The sequence below is a fragment of the Salvelinus sp. IW2-2015 genome, linkage group LG6.1, assembly GCF_002910315.2.
Source record: "Salvelinus sp. IW2-2015 linkage group LG6.1, ASM291031v2, whole genome shotgun sequence".
Classification (NCBI taxonomy): domain Eukaryota; kingdom Metazoa; phylum Chordata; class Actinopteri; order Salmoniformes; family Salmonidae; genus Salvelinus; species Salvelinus sp. IW2-2015.
Genome location: NC_036845.1, coordinates 29246485 through 29258866, shown reverse-complemented (window position 1 = coordinate 29258866; position 12382 = coordinate 29246485). Strand labels below are relative to the sequence as shown.

At 42.6% G+C, this 12382-nt stretch overlaps 1 protein-coding gene across 2 annotated transcripts; it reads left to right on the top strand.

The window, feature by feature from the left end:
- The first annotated feature begins 544 nt into the window (after nucleotides 1-544).
- Nucleotides 545-8367, top strand: LOC111965407 (fructose-bisphosphate aldolase B). 2 transcript variants are annotated; one of them, XM_023989601.3, is made up of 9 exons: nucleotides 545-634; nucleotides 2929-3041; nucleotides 3283-3488; nucleotides 6200-6254; nucleotides 6408-6568; nucleotides 6785-6868; nucleotides 7091-7265; nucleotides 7474-7673; nucleotides 7882-8367. In XM_023989601.3, the coding sequence occupies exons 2-9, from the start codon at nucleotides 2930-2932 to the stop codon at nucleotides 7975-7977; spliced, it is 1089 nt and encodes a 362-aa protein (XP_023845369.1). In that variant the 5' UTR covers nucleotides 545-634; nucleotide 2929; the 3' UTR covers nucleotides 7978-8367. The 2 variants fall into 2 exon arrangements, with proteins under 2 accessions (XP_023845369.1, XP_023845370.1); XM_023989602.3 differs by lacking the exon at nucleotides 545-634 and adding an exon at nucleotides 2710-2786.
- The last annotated feature ends 4015 nt before the right edge of the window (nucleotides 8368-12382 follow it).

Genomic DNA, 12382 nt, shown 5'->3' with positions numbered 1-12382 from the left:
TGGATTCGTTCAGATATTTCTTGTATTTATTTTTTGTTATTTGTTTGACATTTTACTGCTTTGTAAGAAGCTAGCTACATACGCATTTCACTGCACCCGCTATGTCATCTGTTAAACTGTGTAAGCGACCAATTCAATTTTATTTGACGTACAGACAGATGTACAGATGTAGCCTACAGACAGACACAGACACACACACACACACACACACACACACACACACACACACACACAATAGCAGGAAAGACAAGACAGTATGAAACCTGAAAAGCAACATAATAAATATGATCTGGATTTATTTTAAGGCACACACACACCATCATCATGCACTCAACGCGTGCTGTAATGTATAACAAAGGGTTTGCTGAGTATACATGGTGTTCCTTTTATCTTGGAAGTCATACTATCAACTTCTAATACAACTCAAAGTCCACAAAAGATGCATTGATACACTGACAAGCCCCCGTCCGACTTTCTCGACCAATTGCATCCTCCCGCCTCCGTCATCCTGTCCAATAAATCATGCTTTGTAAGCCGGAATCGGCCTTCTCAACTAGTCATAATTGTTACTTGGAAGTAGGAGACCGTTTGTCTATTCATTTTCTGCAGCTGTCGACGTTGTCATATTTTTAAAGTAAGTTTTCCTTTCAGCTTCAAGCTTAGTCTAAACGTACTAAAACGTTGGAAAAGGTTGCCGGTGGACAGCAGCGCTGGAAGTAGATGCTCTGAAATGTTGCAATGGAATTGTAGTAGATTACAATGTTTCAGCCCGATGTTGCAAGAAAGTCTTTGGAAGTTTGCATTTTTTTTAGGCTCGATGAAGTATGCGAAACTCTGCAACCCATGCGTCAGATACCTCTTCTGTCTAGTCAAAACAGTGTAGGCTAATMATTTTTAATGCAAGTGTAAGCCTAKAACTTTTTTTGCTTATCTCAAATGTAGATATACACGTATATAATTGAAATCATGGTTTCTGTAACTCGACAGCGCGTGATTGTCAGCGTTTAGGTAGTCTGAAATCCACAAAATGTACATTTACATCCGCGTTCTACCTGCGCTTATGTTCTGGCTGGCTTAACTTGTGTTAATTATGTAGGGTAATCTTGTTATCGCGAATGTGTTGGCAAAATATACCTTTATATTTTAAATGGTACGACTGTCTCCCAGTTTACTGTGAACCTATTTGTCCTAGGGAGAGGGTAATTTATCAGGGGTGTATTCATTACGCAGATTCCGTTGCAAAACATTTTATACCAAACACTAAAGGTGATGTTAAAGCTGTTGGGTACGTAAACGATAGTGCTGAGTGATTGAATGCATTTCGAGGTCGTTTTCAGTTCTATTAGGATAATCACTGTTTTCGATTACAAGTATTTTTTTTAAACATTAAATGCACTATAAAATAATGACATTAAACTGTTTTTTGGCGCTTTTACTGGAAATTCCAAAGCCAATGTTTTTATGTAACCTTTATTTAACTAGGCAAGTCAGTTAAGAACAAATTCTTATTTACAATGACGGCCTACCAAAAGGCAAAATGCCTCATGTGGGGACGGGGGCTAGGATTTGAAAAAAAATGCGACAAAGCACAGACATAAGACAACAGAAATAATAGTGAACATTTAACTGCCAAAACATTGAAAATGTTACATTGTCTCAGTCAGGTCCACGTTGGGTAGACATCAATAGAAGAATAGGAAATGAAATCAAATGTAATTTGTGTATATTAGTTTTTATTTGACTATTTTTAATTCCTCAGTCATCTAATTTCTGCTCAGGCAGTGTCTGGCAGCCAACCAGACAAATCTAACGTTATCTGTGCTCCCCAGGCTTACTGTCTTTAGCCAACCTATGTAGCTAGCCTGCCTATGCTGCAGAGCTGTCAATGACAAAATCATTTKACTAGTTATTCAAAGTAGATATAGCACACTTTCAACCTGTCATTTAGTTGTGTACATTCCTCTCCCATGCTGTCTATGCAGTCTGTATCGAACGTAGCAGGCGTAAAAGTATATGTCTAGAGGGRAAGAGGTGAAGCGAGAGGTTTCACTCTTGCCAAAATGCGTTTATGGGTTATTTTGGGCCAAAGCTTGTCACACGTCTTCCCGCCTTTGGGACAACGACTCCCATTGTTAGGGCGGAGACATGAGCATCTCGTCATTCAATATAGATCTCTGATCAGTCTCTGTCCGAGCCGGAAATCGGCGCTGATTATGGTAGCTAATTACCACTCTTCTGCGCAGAACTAGGTTGAATATTTGCTTAATGAAAACTAAAACACTCTTCAGCCCAGCGTCCCACATAGTTCTTGACTTTTCTCGTGAATTATTTGATTTCTCTCTAGAGAAAAGGCACGTTGGGCTCACAAAAAAACGAACTAAATGGAATTCAAGTAATTGAACAGAACTCGGTCAATTAGTTGTTTAATAAACCGGAAAAAAAGACGTGTCGGTTAATCGCTAAGCATTATTAAACAACGTTGTAGCAGTTTTAATATAATGTTTAAAACACGTTGCCATTCCAATCTGAAAAGTCGGCGACGTGTTTGTCACAAGCTACACATATATAAATTATCGATTTTTCTATGCTCTAAAGTGGAGTGAAGTCTTCGGTTCCTACAAACTTCATCCAGCCACTTACTTTTTTTTACAGACCCAACTGAACTAAACGTTTTTGCAACAGAATCGGCATAATTAATACACCCCAGCTTTCAGACTAAAGTTCAAACTACAAGCCAAATATTGACAGTTGCTGAGGGAGGAGGGTGAAGGTCCTGTACAGAGGTGGTGGGTACTGTCAGTGTCTGAGAATAAACCACACTTGAACCACCATCAGGACAAACTAGCCTACATAACTMATTTTAGGTTACTGGATTGAATTTATTAAATTCCTTTTTGTTCTGTTAACTGACTTTTCTCACCTACACAGGATGACTACCCAGTTCCCATCCCTCTCTCCGGTGCAGAAGAAGGAGCTCTCTGACATAGCCCAGAGGATCGTGGCTCCAGGGAAGGGCATTCTGGCAGCAGATGAGTCCACAGGTGAGTAGGCCAAACTGGCCATGGAGGACTGTAGGAGTGGGGTGGAGAGGGTGTTGGCGAAGTGGGAAATGGCTGTTGCATTTTCTCAGCAAGTAGTGGTGGCCTGTATGGGTTTGTCATCTGAAGGGTAAGAGTTGGAGGTAGTCTTAATTTGAGAAGTTACAGGAATCTGTAATTCTTAGATATTGTTCTCCCCCCTGAAATGCCACTAATGTTCTTTCCTGCCAATTTCTCCGTCCAGGCACCATGAGTAACCGCCTGCAGAAGATAAACGTGGAGAACACTGAGGAGAACCGTCGGACTTTCCGCGACCTCCTGTTCTCTGCAGTTGACCCCAACTGCATTGGTGGAATCATCTTTTTTCACGAGACACTGTATCAGAAGTCTGACAAGGGTGTCCTCTTCCCCCAGGTCATCAAGGACAAGGGCATTGTGGTCGGCATCAAGGTGAGAGGACCAGCAATACCATCCTTCAATCCTTGATCAGGGAAGGGAATTGTACTAGAGCAAACACTGAAATTAGTATGCAGTTTAAGTACGTAGTAGGCTAGTATGGGTATTTGTACACGGCCACACTCTTCCCATAGTCTACTGATAAGATTGGTTAGGTGAAGGCAATTATAACCATATGCCCAACCAGCCAACAACTCACTACTGGAGTATCTACTGGTTTCACTTATCAAGATTGTTTGTGTGATGTAAAATAATGGCACTAAAACGATCAAACACTACTGGGAAAGGGTAGGCTTTGGCTCTATACTGTGTATATCATGGTATTTTGAAAGTGTGTGCTATGCCACCAGTTATTAATAAGTTAAGTATAACTAAGAAATCTATGATGTGTCAAATTATTTCCAGCTCAGGGCTCAAGCTATGCATTTATGTTTGCTAAGTGTCTAAATGTCAAGCTCAAGCTTCTTGGTTACAGCCGAGACATTCAATCCCTTCCTCGATGAAGATCCCAGTTGCCTAAATTATCATATCACCTCCACCTTACCTGTCACCCTAGACCCGTGTAACAGTATAACTTTAGTACGTCCCCTCGCCCCGACCTCGGGCGCGAACCAGGGACCCTCTGCACACATCAACAACAGTCACCCACGAAGCGTCGTTACCCATCGCTCCACAAAAGCCGCGGCCCTTGCAGAGCAAGGGGAAACACTACTTCTAGGTTTCAGAGCAAGTGACGTAACTGATWGAAACGCTATTAGCGCGTACCCGCTAACTAGCTAGCCATTTCACATCCGTTACACCCCCTTCAATTTGCTTACCGCCCCAATTGGTCCACAGACGATGCAATCGCCATCACACTGCCCTATCCCATCTGGACAGGAGGAATACCTATCTAAGAATGCTGTTCATTGACTATAGCTCAGCATTCAACACCATAGTACCCTGGGTTTCAACCCCGCCCTGTGCAATTTTTTCCTGGACTTCCTGACGTTCCGCCCCCAGGTGGTGAAGGTAGGAAACATCTCCACTTCGCTGATCCTCAACACTGGGGCCCCACAAGGGTCCGTGCTCATCCCCCTCCTGTACTCTGTTCACMCATGACTGCGTGGCCATGCACACCTCCAACTCAATCATCACATTTGCAGRCAAYAGTAGTAGGCTTGATGACCAACAACCACGAGACAGCCTACAGGGCGGAGGTGAGGGCCCTTGGAGTGTGGGGTCAGGAAAACAACCTCGCTCAACGTCAACAAAACAAAGATGATTGTGGACTTCAGGAAACAGCAGAGTGAGCCCCCCCACATCACGGACAAACTGAAATGGTCCTCCCACACAGTGTGGTGAAGAAGGCGCAACAGCACATCTTCAACCTCAGGAGGCTGAAGAAATTTGGCTTGTCACCTAAAACCCTCAACTTTTACAGATGCACAATTGAGAGCATCCTGTCGGGCTGTATTACCACCTGGTACGACAACTCCACCGCCTACAACAGCAAGTCTCTCCAGAGGGTGGTGCGGTCTGCACAACGTATCACTGGGGGGAAACTACCTGCCCTCCAGGACACCTACAGCACCCAATGTCATCAGGAAGGCCAAAAAGATCAAGGACAATAACCACCACTGTTCGCTCCGCTACCATCCACAAGGCGAGGTCGGCACAGGTGCATCAAAGCTGGGACCGAGAGACTGAAAAACTGCTTCTATCTCAAGGCCATCAGACTGTTAAACAGCCATCACTAGCACAGAGAGGCTGTTGCCTACATACAGACTTGAAATCATTGGCCACTTAAAWWWWWTWTWTWTTTGATCACTAGTCACTTTAATAATGCCACTTTAATGTTTACATCTTGCATCTCATGTTTATATATACTGTATTTTATACAATCYACTGCATCTTGCCTATGCCGCTCTGTCATTGCTCATCCATATATTTATATATTCTTATTCCTTTACTTAGATGTGTGTATTAGGTAGTTGTGAGGTTCTAATTCTCAGAGTAAAAAACTAAACGGACACTATGAAAGCTTAACCAAGTTTATTCTCCCTGAGGGTYAATACGGCTGCATCGAACAGACATTTTCACACAAGCGCTGATATTTAACCGTTCTTCATAGGCTGAGTCTCCTCCTACACATCTGGACAAACATAGTTCTTTACTGCTAGGCAGGACACTAAGTGATACGGGCCATAAACTTTTATTTTTCCCTTAAAGGTGACCTCCTCCCACTCCATCACTGATCCATGGCTTTCTCCCCTTATCAATGCCTGCCACATGTAATCGCTTCCCTGCACTCAACACATTCCAAGCTTAATTGCACCCACTATATACCTTCCTCCTATAACCATTAACTTCTGGACTAGACCCTCTAAACCTCAGCACTCCCTCAGTGACCTGAATAAGCATATTTCATATTCWCAGAACCCAACATGTGGAATTGTTAGATATTGCTTCACTGTTGGGACTAGAAGCACAAGCATTTCGCTACACTCGCAATAACATCTGCTAACCATGTGTATTTCACCAATAAAATTAGATTTTTTAATCGTATTGTGCCCCCCCATAAAAAAAGTTTGGGGAAATAGTGCCCCTTGTGTGCACTTTCGGTAATACATACCCTGGTATGGTACAAAATCGCTATCACTATGAAAATCTGGATACTGCCCAACCCTCGGAAAGGGGTTATAGTTTGACCGTTTATTTTCTAGGTGGACAABGGCACAGCTGGTCTGAATGGAACAGATGGAGAGATGACCACACAGGGTAAGAATAGCTCTTAATTTATTTTGCAACTCTGTGTAACAAATGCATTAAAGCTGTACATTAAAATCAACCAGCTTCTCCAATCTCCCTAGCCCACATTTAGTCAGTTTGGCATGACCATGGAAGCAATGTATTATAAAAACCTCTCATCAGGTCTTGATGGACTCTCGGGCCGTTGTGCTCAGTACAAGAAGGACGGTTGTGACTTCGCCAARTGGAGGTGTGTGCTCAAGATTTCAGACGCCTGCCCCTCAGCCCTCGCCATCGCAGAGAAYGCTAACGTACTTGCCAGATACGCCAGTATCTGCCAACAGGTGTGTGCATGCCATGAGAACTTTGTTTTAAAACTGTAGTGTTTWGGGTAGGATAAAATATAATGTCCCAGAGGGGGAAATTGTCTGACGCAAGGTACTGCTACTGTATACACTACCTGACTTTACGCACAAAACTAACAAATGAGCTGAGAAATTCCTCAAAGGCAAGGTTTGTCGACACACTGTGTCCACATGTGATAACTGTYCTCTCCTCAGAATGGCCTGGTGCCCATTGTGGAGCCAGAGATTCTGCCTGACGGAGACCATGACCTGCTGCGCACTCAGTACGTCACTGAGAAGGTGATCATAACCTTGTTATCCTCTCAAATACTTTGTTGGTCTTCAGTTAAACACTTGTGAATCACATTTCTSTCTCTCCCTTCCACAAAGCCAGTGCTGGACTGGTTTACCAGCATGGAATTAAACTCATACCTCATTCTCCTCTTAGTCATGCCCCAATTTAAGTTCGCATCACTGAACCTGAACCAAACACCTCTCTAAACCCAACCCTCCCCTCACCAGGTCCTGGCTGCCACGTACAAGGCCCTGAATGATCACCATGTCTACTTGGAGGGCACCCTGCTGAAGCCTAACATGGTCACCGCCGGACACTCCTGCCCCAAGAAGTTCACCCCCCAGGAGGTCGGCATGGCCACCGTCACTGCCCTGAGGCGCACTGTCCCTGCCGCCGTGCCTGGTGAGACTAGGTTGGGGGTTTGTCGAGCTGGTGATGATAATGTAGGTAGTGGGATGTGATCAACACAATGATTGTCCCAAACAGGTGGGGTTAGGTKTAAAGGTAGACTTGAAACTTGAAGTAAAAACCGTATATTTGGTTGATCGGGGATGCCAAAATGAAACCCATCACCAAATTGCTAAACATTCTACCCCCCCCCCCCCCTAAGGTATCACCTTCCTGTCTGGAGGCCAGAGCGAGGAAGAGGCCACTCAGAACCTGAACGCCATGAACCAGACGGCCCTGCACCGGCCCTGGAAGCTCTCCTTCTCCTACGGCCGCGCACTCCAGGCCTCCGCCCTCGCCGCCTGGAAAGGCAAGGCCGCCAACAAGAAAGCGGCACAGGATGCCTTCACCTCCAGAGCCAAGGTAAGATGGAGGGGCTATGCTATTTTAGGGTAGGGTTGACACCTTGCTTAGAGGTGCAGGCTACATGGATATCATTGGGACGCTATTGTATGGTGGAGTTTTCTTGTATCCTGAAGTAGTGTCCCATTTGCGGTCTCCTTTCTCGCTCTCAAAGCTTCATTCTGGAACCACATACCTTGATTACTGAATCACAAATGTACATTTTCAGAGCAATGGCCTTGCCTCCAAGGGAGAGTACACAGCGGTGAGCAGCGCTGACCAGGCCTCCATGCAGTCCCTGCACACAGCTAACTACGTCTACTAACTAGACAACACACGTCAGACAAGGACCACAGAATGCAGAAAATGTCACCTGTACACGTCCCATCCCTTCTCATTCCTGCAATGACAACAATCCCCTATGACCAATCCAGTTGTACGAGTTATTATTTTACTACTAAACAGATTGAGTAAATTAAATAAATGTATAAACTTGGGCCTCCAGAGTGGYGCAGCGGTGCTTGAGGTGTCACTACAGACCCTGGTTTGATTCTAGGCTGTATCACAATCGGCTGTGATTGGGAGTCCCATAGGGCGGCGCACAATTGGTCCAGCATCGTCCAGGTTTGGGTTTGGCTGGGGTAGGCTGTCATTGTTAATAAGAATTTGTTCTTAACTGACTTGCCTATTTAAATAAAGTTTTTTTTTAAACTAACTGTTGTAAATGTGTCAAATGCTGTGTGTGGGGGGAATACATTTAGGGGGTTGTCTGTAAATTAATTAAATGGACAAAACATTAAACAATACTGCCATTTGCTGAAAATGTGACATTAACAATGTATAGAACCTACATGTTGAACTGTAATGGCTACAATTGTTGGCTGGATTAAAAAGGGTGACTTTCATGAGGTGGGTACTTRAAACCAAAATAAATAATATATATATACACTACCATTCAAAAGTTTGGGGCCACTAAGAAATGTCCATGTTTTTGAAAGAATCAATTTTTTTAGTCCATTTAAAATAACATCAAATTGATCAGAAATACAGTTTAGACATTTATTGTAAGTGACCATTGTAGCTGGAAATGGCTGATTTAAAAAAATATATCTACAAAGGCCCATTATCAGCAACCACCACTCCTGCGTTCCAATGGCACGTTGTGTTAGCTAATCCAAGTTTATCATTTTAAAAGGCTAACTGATCATTAGAAAACCCTTTTGCAATTACGTTAGCACAGCTAAACTGTTCTCCTGATTAAAGACGTGATAACTGTCCTTTAGACTAGTTGAGTATCTGGAGCATCAGTATTTGTGGGTTTGATTATAGGCTCAAAATGGCCAGAAACAAATAATTTTCTTCTGAAACCTGTCAGTCTATTCTTGTTCTGAGAAATGAAGGTTATTCCATGCCTGAAATTGCCAACACTACTACTCCCTTCACAGAACAGCGCAAACWGGCTCTAACCAGAATAGAAAGAGTGGGATKCCCCGGTGCACAACTGAGCAAGAGGACAAGTACATTAGTGTCTAGTTTGAGAAACAGATGCCTCACAAGTCCTCAACTGGTAGCTTCATTAAATAGTACCCGCAAAACACCAGTCTCAAYGTCAACAGTGAAGAGGCGACTCCAGGATGCTGGCCTTCTAGGCAGAGTTCCTCTGCCCATCTTTTCTTTTTATTGGCCAGTCTGAGATATGGCTTTTTCTTTGCAGTTATGCCTAAAAGGCCAGCATCCCGGAGTCGCCTCTTCACTGTTGACGTTGAGATTGGTGTTTGCGGGTACTATGTAATGAAGCTGCTAGTTGAGGACTTGTTTGAGAAACAGACACCTCACTAGACACTAATGTACTTGTCCTCCTGCTCAGTTGTGCACCGGGGCCTCCCACTCTATTCTAGTTAGAGACAGTTTGTGCTGTGAAGGGAGTAGTACACAGCATTGTACGAGATCTTCAGTTTCTTGGCATTTTCTCAGAACAAGAATAGACTGACGAGTTACAGAAGAAAGTCCTTTGTTTCTGGCCATTAAGCCTGTAATYGAACCCACACATTTTGATGCTCCAGATACTCAACTAGTCTAAAGAAGGCCAGTATTTTTGCTTCTTTAATCAGCACAACAGTTTCAGTTGTGCTAACAATTTCAAAAGGGCTTTTTAATGATATGTTGTGTTAGCTAATCTGCCATTGGAACACAGGAGTGGTGGTTGTTAATGGGCCTCTGTAGATATTCCAGATACAATGTCTCTCTGATCAATTTGATGGACAAAAATTGTGCTTTCCTAAGTGACCCCAAACTTTTGAATGGTAGTGTGTGTATATATATATATACACACACAGTCAAAAGTTTGGACACACCTACTCAAGGGTTTTTCTTTATGTACTTGGTATTTTACGAAATAGCCCTACATTGTCTCAAATGCACTGAAAGAAATTCCACAAATTAACTTAAGGCACACCTGTTAATTCAAATGCATTCCAGGTGACTACCTCATGAAGCTGGTTGAGAATGCCAAGGGTGGCTATTTTGAAGAATATACAATTTGATTTGTTGAACATTTGTGGTTACTACATGATTTCTTCACTATTCTACAATGTAGTAAAAATAAAAAACCCTTGAAWATGGTGTGGTGTGTCAACTTTTGACTGGTACTGTACATGTTGAAGAGGGTGGGGTTTAAGCTGGATCACTATCTCACCCCACTGCCTTGTGGAAAGAAATGTCTGTTTTTTACCAATTTTAACCACATTTGTTTGTGTACATGAATTTTATCCTACAACGCCAATGTCCGTCAAAAGCTTTTTTGAAATCAACGAAGCATGAGAAGACCTTTACTTTTTTTTGTTTGTTAATTAGGGTGTGCAGGGTGAATATGTGGTCTGTCGTACGGTAATTTGGTGAAAATACAATTTGACATTTGCKCAATACATTTTCACTGAGGAAATGTACACGTCTGCTGTTAATGCAGAGGATTTTTACCAAGGTTKCTGTTGATGCATATCCCACAATTATTGGGCTCAAATTTGTCTCCACTTTTGTGGATTGAGGTGATCAGTCCTTGGTTCCAAATATTATGGAAGATCTCTCTCTTAAATGACTACCTCATCTCTGTACCCCACCCATACAATTATCTGTAAGGTCCCTCAGTCGAGCAGTGAATATCAAACACAGATTCAACCACAAAGACCAGGGAGATTTTCCAATGCCTCGCAAAGAAGGGCACCTATTGGAAGATGGGTMAATATAAAGAAAGCAGATATTGAATGTCCCTTTKAGCATGGTGAAGATATTAATTACACTTTGGATGGTGTATCAATACACMCAGTCACTACAAAGATAGYCATCCTTTCATTACATTTTWTTTTAACTAGGCAAGTCAGTTAAGAACAAATTCTTATTTACAATGACGGCCTAACTCGGACGATGCTGGAATCAAACCAGGGTCTGTAGTGATGCCTCTAGCACTGAGATGCGCTGCGTCACTCGGGAGCTTCCTAACTCAGTTGCCGGAGRGGAAGCAAACCTCTCAGGGATTTTACCATGACTAAAACGGTTAGAGTTTAATGGCTGTGATAGGAGAAAACTGAACACGGATCAACAACATTGGAGTTATTTCACAATACTAACCGAAATGACAGAGTGAAAAGAAGGAAGCTTGTACAGAATAACAAATATGTGGCAAAGAAATTAACTATGTCATTATTAAAGCATTATGTTTGGGGCAAATCTAACATAACAGATCACTGAGTACCACTTCATATTTTCAAGCATGGTGGTGGCTGCATCATGTTGAATATGCTTGTCATCGGCAAGAGATAAAATAAAATGTTTTTAACTATTGGAATAGAGCTAATAAGCACAGGCAAAATCCTAGAGGAAACCTGTTTCAGTCTACTTCCAAAAGACACGGAGACAAATTCACTTTTCAGCAGGACAAGACCTAAAACACAAGGCCAAATATAGATGGGACGACTTTGAATGTTCCTGAGTGCCTAGTTACAGTTTACACTTAAACCGGCTTGAAATATAATGGCAAGACAAATTGCTGTCTAGCAATGATCAACAGCCTGCTTGACAGAGCTTGAATACTTTTTATAAGAATAATGAGCAATATTGTACAATCCAGGTGCTAGATGCAAGGCTCTTAGAGACTTACCCAGAAAGACTCACAACTGTGTTCACTACCAAAGGTAATTCTAACGTGTGAATACATACAGTGGGGCAAAAAAGTATTTAGTCAGCCACCAATGTTGCAAGTTCTCCCACTTAAAAAGATGAGAGAGGCCTGGTACACTTCAACTATGACAGACAAAATGAGAAAAAAAATCCAGAAAATCACATTGTAGGATTTTTAATGAATTTATTTGCAAATTATGGTGGAAATAAGTATTTGGTCACCTACAAACAAGCAAGATTTCTGGCTCTCACAGACCTGTAACTTCTTCTTTAAGAGGCTCTCGTCCTCCACTCGTTACCTGTATTAATGGCACCTGTTTGAACTTGTTATCAGTATAAAAGACACCTGTCCACAACCTCAAAAGTCACACTCCAAACTCCACTATGGCCAGACCAAAGAGCTGTCAAAGGACACCAGAAACAAAATTGTAGACCTGCACCAGGCTGGGAAGACTGAATCTGCAATAGGTAAGCAGCTTGGTTTGAAGAAATCAACTGTGGAGCAATATTAGGAAATGGAAGACCACTGATAATCTCCCTCGATCTGGGGTCCACGC